We start from the raw sequence: 14,742 nt of genomic DNA on the forward strand, positions 1-14,742 counted from the left end.
TTTATATTCATTTGAACAGACCAACTTTAAAACTGACAGAAAGGGTTGTTTTCAAAAGACCATTTTTTCACTACGCTAAGTAGCACTGATTGAAAGGTCCCAACAGAAGCTTTAGAAGGAATTTTTAAAGTTTTAAAATATTGAGGTTGGAAAAGGCAAAAAAAAGTCACGAGATTGTGATGGCATTATTTTAGAATAATAATCTTATTTTAAGATATGAAAATACTGAAACAATCATGCCAGCATAAGAAATAATTATACCATAATTCAGAAGTGCATAATTTATCAAAACAATAGAGCAGTCATGGTTAGATGCAACATAATATTCCTGTATAAGATATAAATACATACTGTACAATCGTTCCTTTTTATAATTATTTTTACATTTAGTCCTCATCCAAATTAAGCTGAGTACTTCTATGTATGAATGGCGTTACGAAATTAACACAACTCACAAAAGGTCTTTATTACCGCTACTGCACCACCATGGCATGCAAGTAACTATGTAGTCAACTATAAACAGTAAAATGTCATCATCTTCCTGAAATAAAAAGAACATGAGAAATACAGATATAGTAGTAAACATCAATTATCTTTTTATATCTTTCATATTTACCAAAAGTCTATCATTACATGAGGCATTTATACCTCCGTACCACTCTCCTGTACTAGCATGGTGGCAAATTTGGAGCTGAGAAACTAGACTTTCAACAAGCTTGTACAAAACTAATAGTTTCATATGACACTGTTGTTACCATGTAATGAGTAAATGAAAACATGACACATCTGCTACCTACCCCTTAGCATTCTCTTACTTCTTTGTATATTCATGAATTTAGAGCAACTAAAGAGACTGAGGGCAATTAAAGCTGTTTGCTAGGTTACCTGTTGTGGTGACTGAGCCCCCAGAGATTAATGTCCTATAGAAAGGAAACTCATCCGCTTTTTGTTGCTGAGTCCTGACTATGTGAGGTTCCATACAGGATGTTGAATCTGAGAACCACTGTTGGAAGCAGCTTGGTTTTCTAAAGATTTTTTTATTTAACTTTTGTTATGCAGGGTAATTCCTTCACTGGTGTGAACGTGAGAATGAAATTCTGCAGCTGGGAGAAAAGGAGTACCCTTACTTTACTATAAAAAAAAAGGGTCAAATTGATAACGGGGATTCATTTCTTCTGCTTGGAGGTCAGGGCAATAGATAGAAACTAGTGAATTTCAATCTTGAAATGGTAGCAGGTAGAATAACAGCAAGTTAACCTCTCATTAGATTTGCAATCTTGGAGACTCCCTTGGAAAATAAAACAAACTTTATTGCAGAAGAAGCTTTTCCATGCTGAATTAATTTTGTTAATCAGTTAACTGGCCAGGAGGACTCACATGTGCTCTTTGTAAAACAGATCATTCAGAATAGACTGTTAGGTACATGAAATCCCACCTATCACTCTACTGAAGCCCAGATTCTGTTTCTGAGGCTTTTGCAAGGTAAAGAAAAATAATCATGAAATGCTCAAATCAAGTTTTTATTATGGAATTAACTTTCAAATATCACATGTGGTATTCTTGGGTTATACCTATGCTAAATTCAGAAGCTGCCAACCTATTTCAGGCAACAATAAAAGAACGTCTAAATCCAAATGATCCTCTTTAGTTCCTGCTTGCTGGAAAGAAATCTTAATGCCGATTACAAGGAAAGAAGTGTACAGTTCTCATTGTTACATTAAGCTACACAAAACAGTCCTATAGTTTCCTGGAATTTGCTTGGTTTTCAATTATACAATTTCCTTCTACATTACAAAACAATGTACAGTTTTCCTAGTTCTGTTCAAGAATATTTCCCTGCTCTGATATGTTTAGGATTAAGAATGCTAGGTATTTTATTTCATACTTTGTTGATCCACTCTTTTTAATAAAGCTCATCAAATATACCTACCGTAAGTTTGTTCTGCTTTGGGGTATAGCAGGCTATGTGACTATAGCAGAGCACAGTACCTCATGTGTTCATTCATAGATTTGCCTCCACAAAAACTGAGGCTGTAGTATAGCTTTCAATGGAAGCCATTTAAAAAGAAAACATTACAGAATATACAAGTGTAGTTTTTGAATTTCAGACACAAGTTCCTTGACGTGTTGAAAGATGATGTTTTCGATTTCTGACTCCTGAACTCTTATCTTTACAGTCCGCAGGCTTCTGTTGTGAAATGTCTATCAGTGCACTTGCGATTGCAAGACCTGTAAGATAAATAAAGCAAAACCAAATTTTAATGCCCAGCTTTCCTGAGAAGAGTTCCACAGCAGTGATGGTTCCTTTCTTGCCAAATGTTTTGTACTTTGGAGTTAGAGAACGAGTTTCTAAAATGCTACCTGGTAACAGTGAAGAAACAGGGGAAGACAAAAAAAAAAGTGCACTTAAGACACTATACTGGAAATCAGGAGAATTGAGTTCCATTTAAGTGTCATTGATTTGTTGTGTGATCTTAGCATCACCTCTCTTTAGCACCGTTTTCTTGGTTATGTGGACCAGCAGCAGCCCTCTGACATGGATTTTCTCTTATTAAATGTTTGTGCATTGCCTTTAGAAATGGCTGAAACTGTAAAATTGTACATAAAAGAGAAATGGAGGCCACAGTTAAGACAAAACGGTATCCTTGAATATTTCCTTTTGCAATGTATGTGCCTCCCTAATTTGGGAATAATCAAAGGTCTGTATTTACTGTGAACACAAAGATACGAAAATATCTGTCCAGAATGCATTTGGATTTGTAAACAGACAGTGAACCATTATGGTGTTGACTTCGATAAATTCTAAACATTGTCAACTCACCAAAACTCTTCTCTTTGAGATTCTGTTTAAGTTGTTGATATTTCAAGACCTTTTATAATCTTAACAGGGTATTAGAAAGGGCTTAGGAAATGAGTAGATTAAGAATTTACTCTTCTGGTTTCTTGTTACTGCATACTTGCTAGAAATTACTGACTTCTGCTGAAATGCTGTGATTGACAGGACACTTAATACATGGTAGATCTGAATTTCTAAATTCACACAGGTGGTATCACAATGAAATGGATTAGGAGTATTCGCATCATTCATATTTTCTACTGCACCATGGTTGCAATAAAACGATGACACTTATGACTGAAAAATCACATCTATATAAACCTGTAATACAGGTAAAGATGGTGCTGGTTCTCTGTTTTGTCCCATATGTCTCAATCTCTAACAAAAACCAGTACAAAATGAAACCTTTGAAAATACTTTCCACCATGATGAATAGGGAATCTCTATTTTTTACCCCAGGCTAATATCAAACTCCATTTATCTTATTACAGAAGCTCACATTGCAATGGTTTTCATGCATTCCCTCATTATAACATTTATCTACTAAGAAACTCTGTGAAGAATATCTTTCATTTAGAAGAGTTTCTACAGGGTTCTGAGTGTATGATATACTGTCAGATTCGGTTCACGTTTCCAGTATCCTGACAAAAATCTATGCTATTGCACACTGTAACACTACCTTTCTTACTTCATGAAAATGTTACAAGAAGTAATTAATGTGATACAGCTTTTCGAAAAGGCATGGCACTATACCGTAAAATGCTAAGTACAATTATCATTGCTACATTGCAGGATATGTAAGAGCCAAGATTAATTAAGTCATTCTTCTCACATACACATATATTTCCTGCCATAAGCTAGTGATGCCTTAAATTGGACTTTGAGAAATCGAATTTGTGAAATCTTTGATGCACCTTTAAAGTATCAGCAGTATCTGGTATTAGCAAATTCAGGGATAAAAGCTAAATAACATTTTGATGGTTACTTACATGTGATACTGTCTTTAACAGCTAGGCTTAGGGAGTGGGCTAAATGGAATGAATGTTATTAGGGAAACAGATTTTCTATTTTTTATGAGATATTTAATATATACTTTGATGTATGATGCTAACCTTGTTTCACGTAACAATTAACAAAAAGGAAGAATGTTTTCCTTCAAATCTAATGCTGCATACTGGGATATAGTGGCATACTCTTGGAATTCCACTAAAATCAGGTCACTATAAAAGATCATTTTTCAAAATGCCACATGAATCATCTGATGAAATTCATTTATTATATTCTCTATGCCCAGCATAGTTCCTTGCTATCAAAGCAATACAATTAACCAGGGGAACAATTCATTATTTCAGACTGGCAGTCTAAAGGAATTTCATTTACCGAGTCAAGCTGATGCACAGACACTGCAAGCAAGCAGAATTTCCATCAAAATACAACAGAAGATTTGATGAAAATGCTGTGGCTAAAGTATTCATTAAAAGAAAAAAAAACAACCCAAAACATTCCCTTTATTTTACAGGTTTCATATATACACAACAAATGTGAATACATTTATAGTTATTAAAGTTGGAACTATAAATCATATAGTGCTCTATATCTGTTACCTCAGTTCATAAGTTAATGCATTTAACTGCCTTCCCCAAATTCTGCCATTTAAATATCCTATCTACCATCCAAACTGGTGTTTTCCAAGCTAGTACATGGTCCCTGATTTGCTTCTGAATCTTGCTTAAAGTGGCAGAAAGGAACAGTGCATCCCTCAGTAAGCATCCCTCATGGAGAATCATTGAGTCACCTCTGATTGACTAATTTCTGGAAATTCAAGCCTAGTTGCAGAACCGGACCTATTTTTAAGTTTAGTTTGTTTTGAATGTTATAGAAATAACCTGGCCTAGTTCTATGCAGCTAAAACTAAAACAACCTCTAGCTTGTTTTTAAGGATATGTATGAGAAGATCATTAAGAAGTGAACCCAGTCAAGAACATATGTGGGAAGTATGTATTTGTGGAAGATAATTGCATCCACAATGAGAAAAATACCAGAGAAAGCAATATGAACTTGGTTATCTTTAGTAGAACTATTGTCTTTCCTAATGGAAGTTAAATGACAATAGTTTATTCTCAGGAAGTAAGTGTCTAATCATAAAATTACTGGTGTGTGAATTTTTTGTCCTTTTTTTCTCTTTTTTTTTACAATAATGCAAAACAATTAATAAGGAGAGGAATAAAATACAGCACATCAAACGAGATTGCCTTGAAAAGCGCATTCCCAATTTATATACAAACAGCACTTTAGTTCTGCATTCAAACAAAAGCATCTGAAAAAGTCATTCATTTTGAGATGCTCTCCTCCCAGTCTCTGTAAAAACAGGCAGTACTATATATTTTAATTTTGCAGCAAAACAGCTTCATTAGGCGTGAAAGGTTAATTGCAGGTTTAAGTGCAGTTCAGGGAACAGCGCACGGGTCTGTAGTGAATAGCACAGTCTGCTACAAGAAGGCTGAGTGCTATAAACTGTTTGCCCTGCTGAAATGTTTTACTACCTCATTTACTAACTGTCTTCTTTTACCGCTTGTATTTGTAGTTCTTCTAAACCTTTAATAGCTACAGTTTTATTTCACTGTAATCAGATTTAAATGGAAATACCCATGCTGGGATGTTTAAACATTTTTTTCTCTGATTGTATACAACTACATTTGAACTGATGTAAGGCTACACTATCTCTCGAGTAGAAAAAACTTACATTGAAAAACTTAGTCTTACATGTTGGCATGCATATTTAAAACCTTTTTTTCCTCCTCTATTGTTCATTTTAATGAGAAATGCATTGAGTTCTTACTATCCCCTTTGTTAAAAGCGAAGAAACAAAGAATGACCTCAGATTCATGGCTAGGCGGGTACCTGGAATTGTTTTTTTTTTTTCTCAATTTAAATTTCTATTTTTCACAGATAACAGTTGATAGATATCTTCATTTGATTAAATTCCACGTTTTCATTGTTATGCAGAATCAGAACATTCAGAAAGCTGGAGACAATAAAATAACTACAACTCAGGTGGATCAATTAGATTTGTCTGACATTCTAACCAAAATTATAGACATTGCTTAAGGTGACCTTAAGCAAGTAAAATAAAATGACAGCTGCCATGCCAAGAGACTTAAACAGAAAAGACTGGGTAAAAACTATGCTATTAAAGTACTAGCTTCACCCTTCAGCAGCCAGCAGTCTGTGTGTTACTTCCATTTGTGGATTCTTTAAAGATGTGTTACTGTAGATGCTCACCTAATAATGGACAAAGTCCTTTTATCATAAAGGGTCTGTTATTTGAAGTCTTTCCCTTGCAGAAGATGCAATGACCATGAAGATCTGCACAAGTGGATCTAAAGCAGTCTGAAGACATACAAAGTGATGAGAATTACAGACTCTAGTGCCTCATGAAGATGACCATAGCACACACGAAAGCCAGCGAAGACAATTTCATGCTCATCAATAAAGCTGCCAGTTATTACACAGGAAATTTTAATAAGTTCTGTCATTTATCATTATTTCAAGTCTATTAAAATTGTTTTGTAAATACCAAAAGCATATTATGTGCATATAAATGACACTTATATACAAACCCACCTTGTTAATAATGCAGTTTTGTATTATCTATTTCTTAATTTGATGAAGCAGACCACATTCACCATAACCTTTATGCATGCATACCAGGACTGCATACACTTACTCTTCATAGAAAATATATCTGTCAGCTATAGCATCTATAATGGTGCAGGTACCTAACATTAATGAAGGCTGCTAACAGGTAGGTGCTGATGAGATATTGTGCAAGGAATATGACTATTCAGTTTAGTTGTTTGGTAAAATTTTCAAGAGTCTGGTACTTCCTATATTTTCTCAAAAAATTTTTCTCCATGTGGACTAACTCATGAGTAGTTTCCATGACTGAAAAGAATGCTGTTTGTCCTCATGGATGAATGCTATAGATCTATGACTTGATATCCAAAAGACACATAAAAATGGAACCAGACAAAATTTGGGATTTAACAGATTGATCCACAAAACCTTCTCCTATCCATGTACTAACCTGATACCCAAGTGCCTACTTGACAGGAGAAAAGGTAAGAATCAACTGAAGTTCAAGACTGTACATGACTACAGGAACCACTACATCTCTCAACAGAGCTGAGTTCATTTCAAAGTCAGAAAATAGCAAATCCTTCACGTGTGTCTGAGGGTCCTGATCTGGCAGGTGTGCCTAGACAATATCCAGCCAAGAAGAATAAGCATCTTCATAACCTGTCATATTGAATGCTTTTTTATTTGAATTAGATTTTTTTAAAAAGGACAAGGCTGACAGCACCTCAAAAGCACAAATTCTTTTTATGGGCTTCTTGTCCTGTTTGGTGCATGAATGTGTATTTTAAGTGGACACCGCTCTTGCTAGGCGGAAGATAAATTAAAGAAGCTAAACTAACTAGGAAATTACTTTGGGCAAGTAACCCCATCATTTTTTTTCAGTGTTAATTTCTGCTAGATGGGAAGACAGCCAAGAGTCCAGGAGGCATGTTTTCCTTTCCTTATGGATATAACTTAATTAAATAAGTAAAATATGAGACAGAGCTTAAACCATAACAATAATAAACTAATGATAGTGTGGAATTAAATACCCACACACTAGTGGAGAGATGTCATGCTCCTTTGTATTATACCCTTGGTATTTAGTAATAACAGCCATCTACAAGGGGCTAGGAAACTCTTACTTCCAGAACAGACTTATAAATTACTTGCCGTCAGTTTGTGGGAAATGCAGACTATACAATGAAGGATCTTTAATGAAACGTTCAGCCTTTTCCATTTTTTCTCATTTTGAAAAGGACATGGCCCCACATACTTGTGTGAAAGACTTGTGCTTTAAGGGGCCGGTAGTGATTTTTTTGTGTATGGTCAGGCAATTTCTCCTCTTTCAGTGTGAGACACCTGTAGTTTAGTCTGTAATCCGGCTCTGTACAACATCTGGTGCCTTTAAACTATCCAGCTTGCCAGTGGCTAAGAGTCAGCCTGAGGTGTTTGGTCTCTCTGGCTATGGACAGGCAGGGAGTGACTATGCACTTTGGGAATGCTCTTATCTGTTCCGCAGGGCAAACACAGTACTGGTGAAGGGGACAAACCAACGGGGTCTAAACACAATGGTAGTAGAATTGGTGCAATCTAATGTTGATTAACAGAAGCATTTTTAATTCCACCCTCAACTCAAGCCCTTCTGGAAGACAAAAATCATAGACTTGTTTAGGTTGGAAAAGGCCCTTAAGATCATCAAGTCCAACTGTTAACTGCCAAGTCCACCAATAAACCATGTCCCTATGCATCGTATCTACATATCTTTTAAATACGTCCAGGGATGGCAACTCCATTACTTCCCTGGGCAGACTGTTCCAATGCTTGACAACCCTCTTGAGTTAAGACATTTTTCCTAATATGCAGTCTAAACCTCCCCTGGCGCAGCTTGAGGCTGTTTCCTCTTGTTCTAGCACTTGTTACTTGGGAGAAGAGAATTACCCCATCACAGTACAACCCCCTTTCAAGCAGTTGCAGAGAATGGTAAGGTCGCCCTCCTTTTCACTAGACTAAACCCCAGTTACCTCAGCTGTTCCATCATCGATTACTTTTAAAAGCAGCTAATATGAGATTATTGCATTTAGCTGGACTGTATCATCAGACCTGTGCACCAATCCAACCTGTGCATCTTGTCAGGGGAAGGCAGCCCAGATGGAAGTAGAAATGCCCTTATATAAGAAATGGAAGAGGAAGATTGAGATAATGGCTGACCTAAACTGGGAGAGGTTATTCAGCCTGGAGAAGAGAAGGCTGTGTGGAGGCCTCATAGCAGCCTTCCAGTATCTTTGGTGGCCTATAGGGATGCTGGGGAGGGACTCTTCATTAGGGACTGTAGTGATAGGACAAGGGGTAACAGGTTAAAACTTCAACAGGGGAAGTTTAGACTGGATGAGGACCCCTCATCCAAAACAGTGTAAGAGATGACAGGCAGCAAATGGTAAGTCATGGCAGGTCTTGAAGATTAATAATGCCATTTGAAGCAATAGAAAAATGGAGTATGTGAAGGTACTAAAAAGTTATTTCTGTGATAAAGAAAAAATAGTCAAGAAAAAGATTTGAAATAAACATGGTTAAAACATTAATTGCTCGCTATGTCAGTAATTCAGAAGTAAGCTGCAAGGATCTCAGTCAAGGGCTTTCGTTTCCAAGTGCAGGTGTTTTGGAGAGGCTGTAGCAAAAGAATTCAGCAAGACTATGCTGAAGACTTTGCTGGTGGTGAGGAAGCAAAGGAATGACGGTCAATGAATCTCTGGGCAAGAGCAGAGGGACATCAAGCACAAGCTTAAGGGAGAGCAGTGGAATCCAAACCAATTTGAGGAAACGGAAAATGTTGTGGGAATGAAAAATAAACTACATAAAAGTGGTTTGTAACCTAACCTGTTTGTGAAAGGTAACCCAAATTCAGGTGTATGGAATACAGACGTCCATTAAGGTCAAATACATGCTTTCTCTACAAATAAAGGAAGAAATTGAACAACAGATACTCTCCTAAGATCTCTGACAGATTGCTTTGAAAAAAAAATCTTTAAATTTGAAGAGTAAAGCACACCTTAAGCTATGATGGTTAAATAACGTTACTTGGTTTATTATCTGTTTCTTGGACTCTGTTCCTTGGGGCTCCCTGGTAAAGCTTGTCACGGATTTATCTGGTGATATTAAGAATATGACTTACTTCAAAGACTAAAAAAAAAAACCAAAATAAAAATATAAAGGAATTGTAGTTGACTTCTGAGTCTGAAGATAAAACTTTCTTCTCAAAACCTCTTACTGACTCACTTCAGATATTACAATAAGCTTGGGAAATGGTTACAGTAAGACTAGTTTAATAATAGCTCCTAAGGCTGCAATGCTTATCAGCACTAGATTTCAATTAATAAAACAGGAATCACATTTAGTCAGGAAATATACTCTTCTCACAGAATAGCAGAGCTAACAGAATTAAAGCGTCTTGATATTTTTATCCAACAAATTTTACCATGGCAATAGTTACATACAACTGATCTAATGTTAGACTGTTAATTTATTCTATTACTGTAAATTTTGGACCTCAAACCACAACTGGTATTTATGGAAAACTGAGAATGCCCCTAACTGCTCCCTTATCTTGCTCAACATGGCTTATTTTGTACAAAATGATGGCAGATTTTTGTGTGTGTCCTGGGTTCAGCAGTAGCAGTCATGTTTTTTTCCTTCGTGGTAGCTGGTGCAGTGCTGTGTTTTGACTTCCAGCCTGAGAACAGTGCTGGTGAAGCCGATGTTTTCAGTTGTTGCTAAGTGATGTTTACCCTGACCAAGGACTTTGTGAGGCTCATGCTCTGCCAGGGAGGAGGGGAAGCTGTGAGGAAGCAGAGATGGGGCGCCTGACCCGGGCTAGCCGGAGAGGTATTCCATACCACAGCACGTCATGGCCGGGGTGGGGGGTAACTGGGAGTTACCCGGAAGGACACGGGCTTCCGGGTGGAACTCGTTTTCTTGGCCGGTGGTATCGTATTCTCTTCCCTTGTTATTTTCTCTTATCATTGTTGTAGTTGATAGTAGCGGTGGTGATTTGTGTACATTGGTTGCTGGACTGTTCTTGTCTCAACCCGTAGGAGTTGAACTCTTTCGATCCTCCTCCCCGTTCCTCCGGGAGCGGGGAAGGGGAGAACCCCGGTGGGGGGCGGGACGACAGATCTTGATTGTTGTCAGCTCGGCACCACTCACTGGGAGTGAGTGAACAAGTTACCTGACTGGGTTTAAACCACGACAGTGTGCAATTTTGCATTTATAGGATACATAACATTTTCAGAAAGCGATCAATCAAGTACACGAATGACAAATCACCTGCTATTCACAAAATGTTATTTCAAGGTACTAGCAAAACAAGAGTTTTGGTTTTTTTTAACCGATGGCCATTAAAAACACCTAAAAAGAAGTACTATGAGACTAACTGAGCACCAGCACAGGTTGCCCAAAGAGGCTTGGAGTCTCATCCTTGAAGATATTCAAAAGCCACCTCTAGACAGTTCTGTCCAGCTGGGTCTAAGTGGCTCTGCTTGAACAGAGGGTTGGACCAGATGACCTCCAGAGGTCCCTGGCAGTTTAAATCACTTTGATTCTGTGAATAATCTTCTTGGAATACATACTGACTTCACACAGATTAATTCCTTGATGCTCTCCCACTGCATATTGCACATCATGGGCTAAAATGCAAGTAATTACACAGGTTTCCATAATAGACAGTAATATTTGAAACATTTGGATTACATTTTTAGTTTGATTACATCTCCTTCCCATTGATTCATTTATCCATATGTTATGAAAACCATCTCTATTCTTCTGATGTTGTGCAGCCGTTTAATTTGTTTTCAAGAAAATCAGTATAAACTAATTTACTACTCTGCAAGAATTTGGTGAGATGCATTAATCATGCCAGAATCTAATTTGGTCTTGTAAACCTATTTCTGTAGAAGAGAAAAAAATCTACTTGGAGTACTGAAGAAGTGCTATTTTCACTTACTTTTAGCAATACCTGGTTTGATACAAAATTTTAATTGGTTTTGTTTATAAGTCAGTATCACAGCTGTGACCCAGCTGGAGTTGGTTTATGAACCTCTCAATAGTAATTAGACACATTTGGATTGCAAAAGGCTCCTCCAGACCAGTAGGCTTGAGGTTACTTGTACAGTGTTATTTTGCTCTTTGTCTCCATCTTCAGCAATGCCCTCTTATTGGGATCATGCACACCAGTCGGAGAAAAATGAAGATATGAAAACTATGAAAAACATTCTTAAAGCTTTTTACTCAAATCTATTCATGCTGTTGGACTCTATCCACTGCGATGAAAGCTAAAACCTTACTAAACACCATGAGTAGGAAGAACACCTATGAGAGAGATTCATCATTTGTATAAACAGAGTGTGACTGACCCTCCATTAATACAGGGTTGAACTATCATTTCATGTAATTAAGCAGTCGGGATATCTGTACATGTTTGTGCATAGATGTGCATGAATATATGGAAAACAAGGAGAATGTCTGAGCACAACTGAGCAATCAGAACAGTCAGAAGGAGAAAAGGCAGAGGTATTCACTGGGGTTTGCTTCTCTCCAGAGGGGCCTTACTTGCAGGGGATGATTTGAAACAGATTTCTTTACCTCTGTAGAGCAAGTATGGGGTTAATCACTTCACCAGGTTAAATTAGTTTTTTGTGAATACCTCCCTAGTGTTCCACCTGGGTGATAATGTATACTGTCAGAGTTGAAGCTTTACTACTCTTCAAGACAAAACACATCACCTTAAATACAATAGGTTTAAGGACCCCAGAGAGACCAATTCTGCCCCCACGAGAGATAAAATAACACTACTTACATTATCATTTACTGTTAAGGAAGAAGATTAGAGCAATAATCCTCAAAAAATGCTGTTTCTCACTCTTGCACCATTATTTTGCAGGTGCTGGGTTTTTTTCCACTGTCAAAAATCTTATTTAAACCAGAAAGTGATAAATATGTTCATACAAACAAATGTTTATAATTCACCAGAAATTCAACAGGATTACAGTTTAATCAGAAGTAGGCATGATATCTGCAGTGCTTTCCCATAATCCATTCTCACTTACAAGGTCGATGAAGTACTGGACTTGTTTTCCATTTCCAACATACTGCTGCAATATATCATCACTCTAACCACTGTTTGGCTTGTAATTTGGGTCTGGCCAAATAACAATGCCAGTTTTTCAGTATTCCACTGATTTCCACAATTAGACATTCAGTACATCCCCAGTTACACAGCCAGCCATCACCCTGACAAAACAAACGATCTTGGGAGTGTAACACAGAATTAAGTCAACAGGACAGAAACGTGCTCAGAGTTTTGAACCATAGTTTGAAATATTGCTAAAATCACAACTTCATGGTCCTCAGGATCAGTAACACATGGGTATTTGTAGTTTCAGTACCTACTAACACCTGAGAATAAGAAAAAAGACACAAACGCTCTGCTGTCAGTATCAAGGTGGCTCCATTAGCAAAGCTAGCATCAGCTTATACAGAATATTGATTTTTATTAATTCTAGCAGAAAAGTTTGGTAAAAGGCTGAAAAGCTCAAGCCATAAAATACATTTAAAACCCTCCAAAGATTTATACAAATGACCCTACCAGAATCCTAGTCAGCACTGAAAGCGAATAATTCCAATCCAGTATATATAGGCAAGCTATACAGCTACTCATTTATTCTTTCCTGAATCATCTATATGTCACTGAAGCATTATATTATGACTTTAACAGGCAAAGCGACACACTTAGACCTGGTTAGTGCCAAAATATATAGAAATAGGGTTCCATTTTAAATACTGCATGTTCATAACTGAGTACATACACTTGGTCCTGAACAGCCAATATTGATAAATATCAGTAAATTTATAATAACAGACCACCATTTCTGTTTCTGTGACGTATACAGGTAGAGCAAATGCCTGTAAGCGTGAGATAGTAATATTATGACTGCACAGCACTGGAAATGTATTATATGCTCTGGGCATGTTTCCTAGTTTGGAGAGGAAAAACTAGAATACTGCCAATGGATAGTAACAGCTTGTTACCTAGCTCGGTGTGTACTCACACTCCAACAAGTAGCTCTCATTGTTTCATTTATTAATCCAAATTAAAAAAAATGGAAAGAATCATTCTGGTACAAAGATTACCAAGCTATAACTTTTGCCGTTTAAAACATTCCTCTAGATGACCATTTGCATCTAGAGGATGTAACTGGGAAAACATGAGAGACCCTCCCAACACACCAAATTCAGGTTCAGTGTTTCTCCTTTTAGGAACAATATCCACAAGTGATACAGAAGCTGTGAAATATTCCTCTCTTGGGATCAGATTTGGCATAAATCTCAGCCTGATGGGTACACGAACTTTTTATGCAGTGAAGAACGGGACTAATGATATTAAATGGATGTGAAAATCAAGTAGAAACCAAGTGAAAGATACAGTCCAGAAGTTCTGATAAGTCCTTTTCCCAGCAATGTCAGTCCCAGAAGATGCACCCAGTGAAAATAAACCTTCAGATACTGAAGAGTTACTACAGAAGCCCTTCCTCATCTTGAGTCATGGCATTAGGAAATGGCAGAAATGAAACCAGGGAGATGTGGCAAGAGACACACGCTGCTCGGAGTTTCCCAATGTCAGGATGATTCTTTGAGATAGCAGGCAAAATTCAGAGCAACTCTGTGCCCTGTTCTTCACAATGCTTCCATTACAAACTGACGTGCTGTATAAAGCGCCATGCTGGCTTTGTATTTCCAGGATGTGATTAGAAGCTAGTTTTCATTTACGTATTTTCAAAAAGCTTTTACTGTGTGATGGAGAAATAAACCTTTAGCAGGACATTAGAATTCCCTCACTGCAATTCTGCTAAATCTCCCATCTGTTTTCTAAAAGCAGAAATTACGTTGAGTCTTCTATTTTCTGTTTAACTGCTGACCTTTTTCCCCTCTATTTTTTCCCATATGCTTTTTGATCATATGTGAAAAACTTAGCTTCAGTTCCCCCATTTCCTGATTTTCTGTATTTCAATTATATTTTAATGGCTATACATAGAGTAATGATGATATAAGACTGTGCTATGAATGAAACCTGTTTTGCACTATCCCAGCTTCTGAGAACTGCTACAATTTGAGTTGCTTTCTTCCTTAGCCTGTGAAGTGCCTTCTGCAATATAATAATATAATAAACCCTGAATCTGCTCTTTCCTTTGCAATGCAATCCAGCATTCTGTTTCCTATAATGCTGCTACATTATG

General features: G+C 37.1%; 1 protein-coding gene across 1 annotated transcript in view; it reads right to left on the minus strand.

Moving 5' to 3' along the window:
- Nucleotides 1–446: 446 nt before the first annotated feature.
- ATRNL1 (attractin like 1) overlaps nucleotides 447–14,742 on the minus strand; it is a 507,305-nt gene continuing 493,009 nt past the window's right edge. Inside the window, exon 29 of the mRNA XM_061458665.1 lies at nucleotides 447–2,229. Coding sequence (XP_061314649.1) covers nucleotides 2,105–2,229 — 125 coding nt within the window. The 3' untranslated portion in view covers nucleotides 447–2,104. The remainder of the gene's footprint in view (nucleotides 2,230–14,742) is intronic.

The sequence above is a fragment of the Pezoporus flaviventris genome, unplaced genomic scaffold (genome assembly GCF_033815535.1).
Source record: "Pezoporus flaviventris isolate CSIRO_AGI_PZ_B2104156 unplaced genomic scaffold, CSIRO_AGI_Pfla_v1 ptg000029l, whole genome shotgun sequence".
Lineage (NCBI taxonomy): Eukaryota > Metazoa > Chordata > Aves > Psittaciformes > Psittacidae > Pezoporus > Pezoporus flaviventris.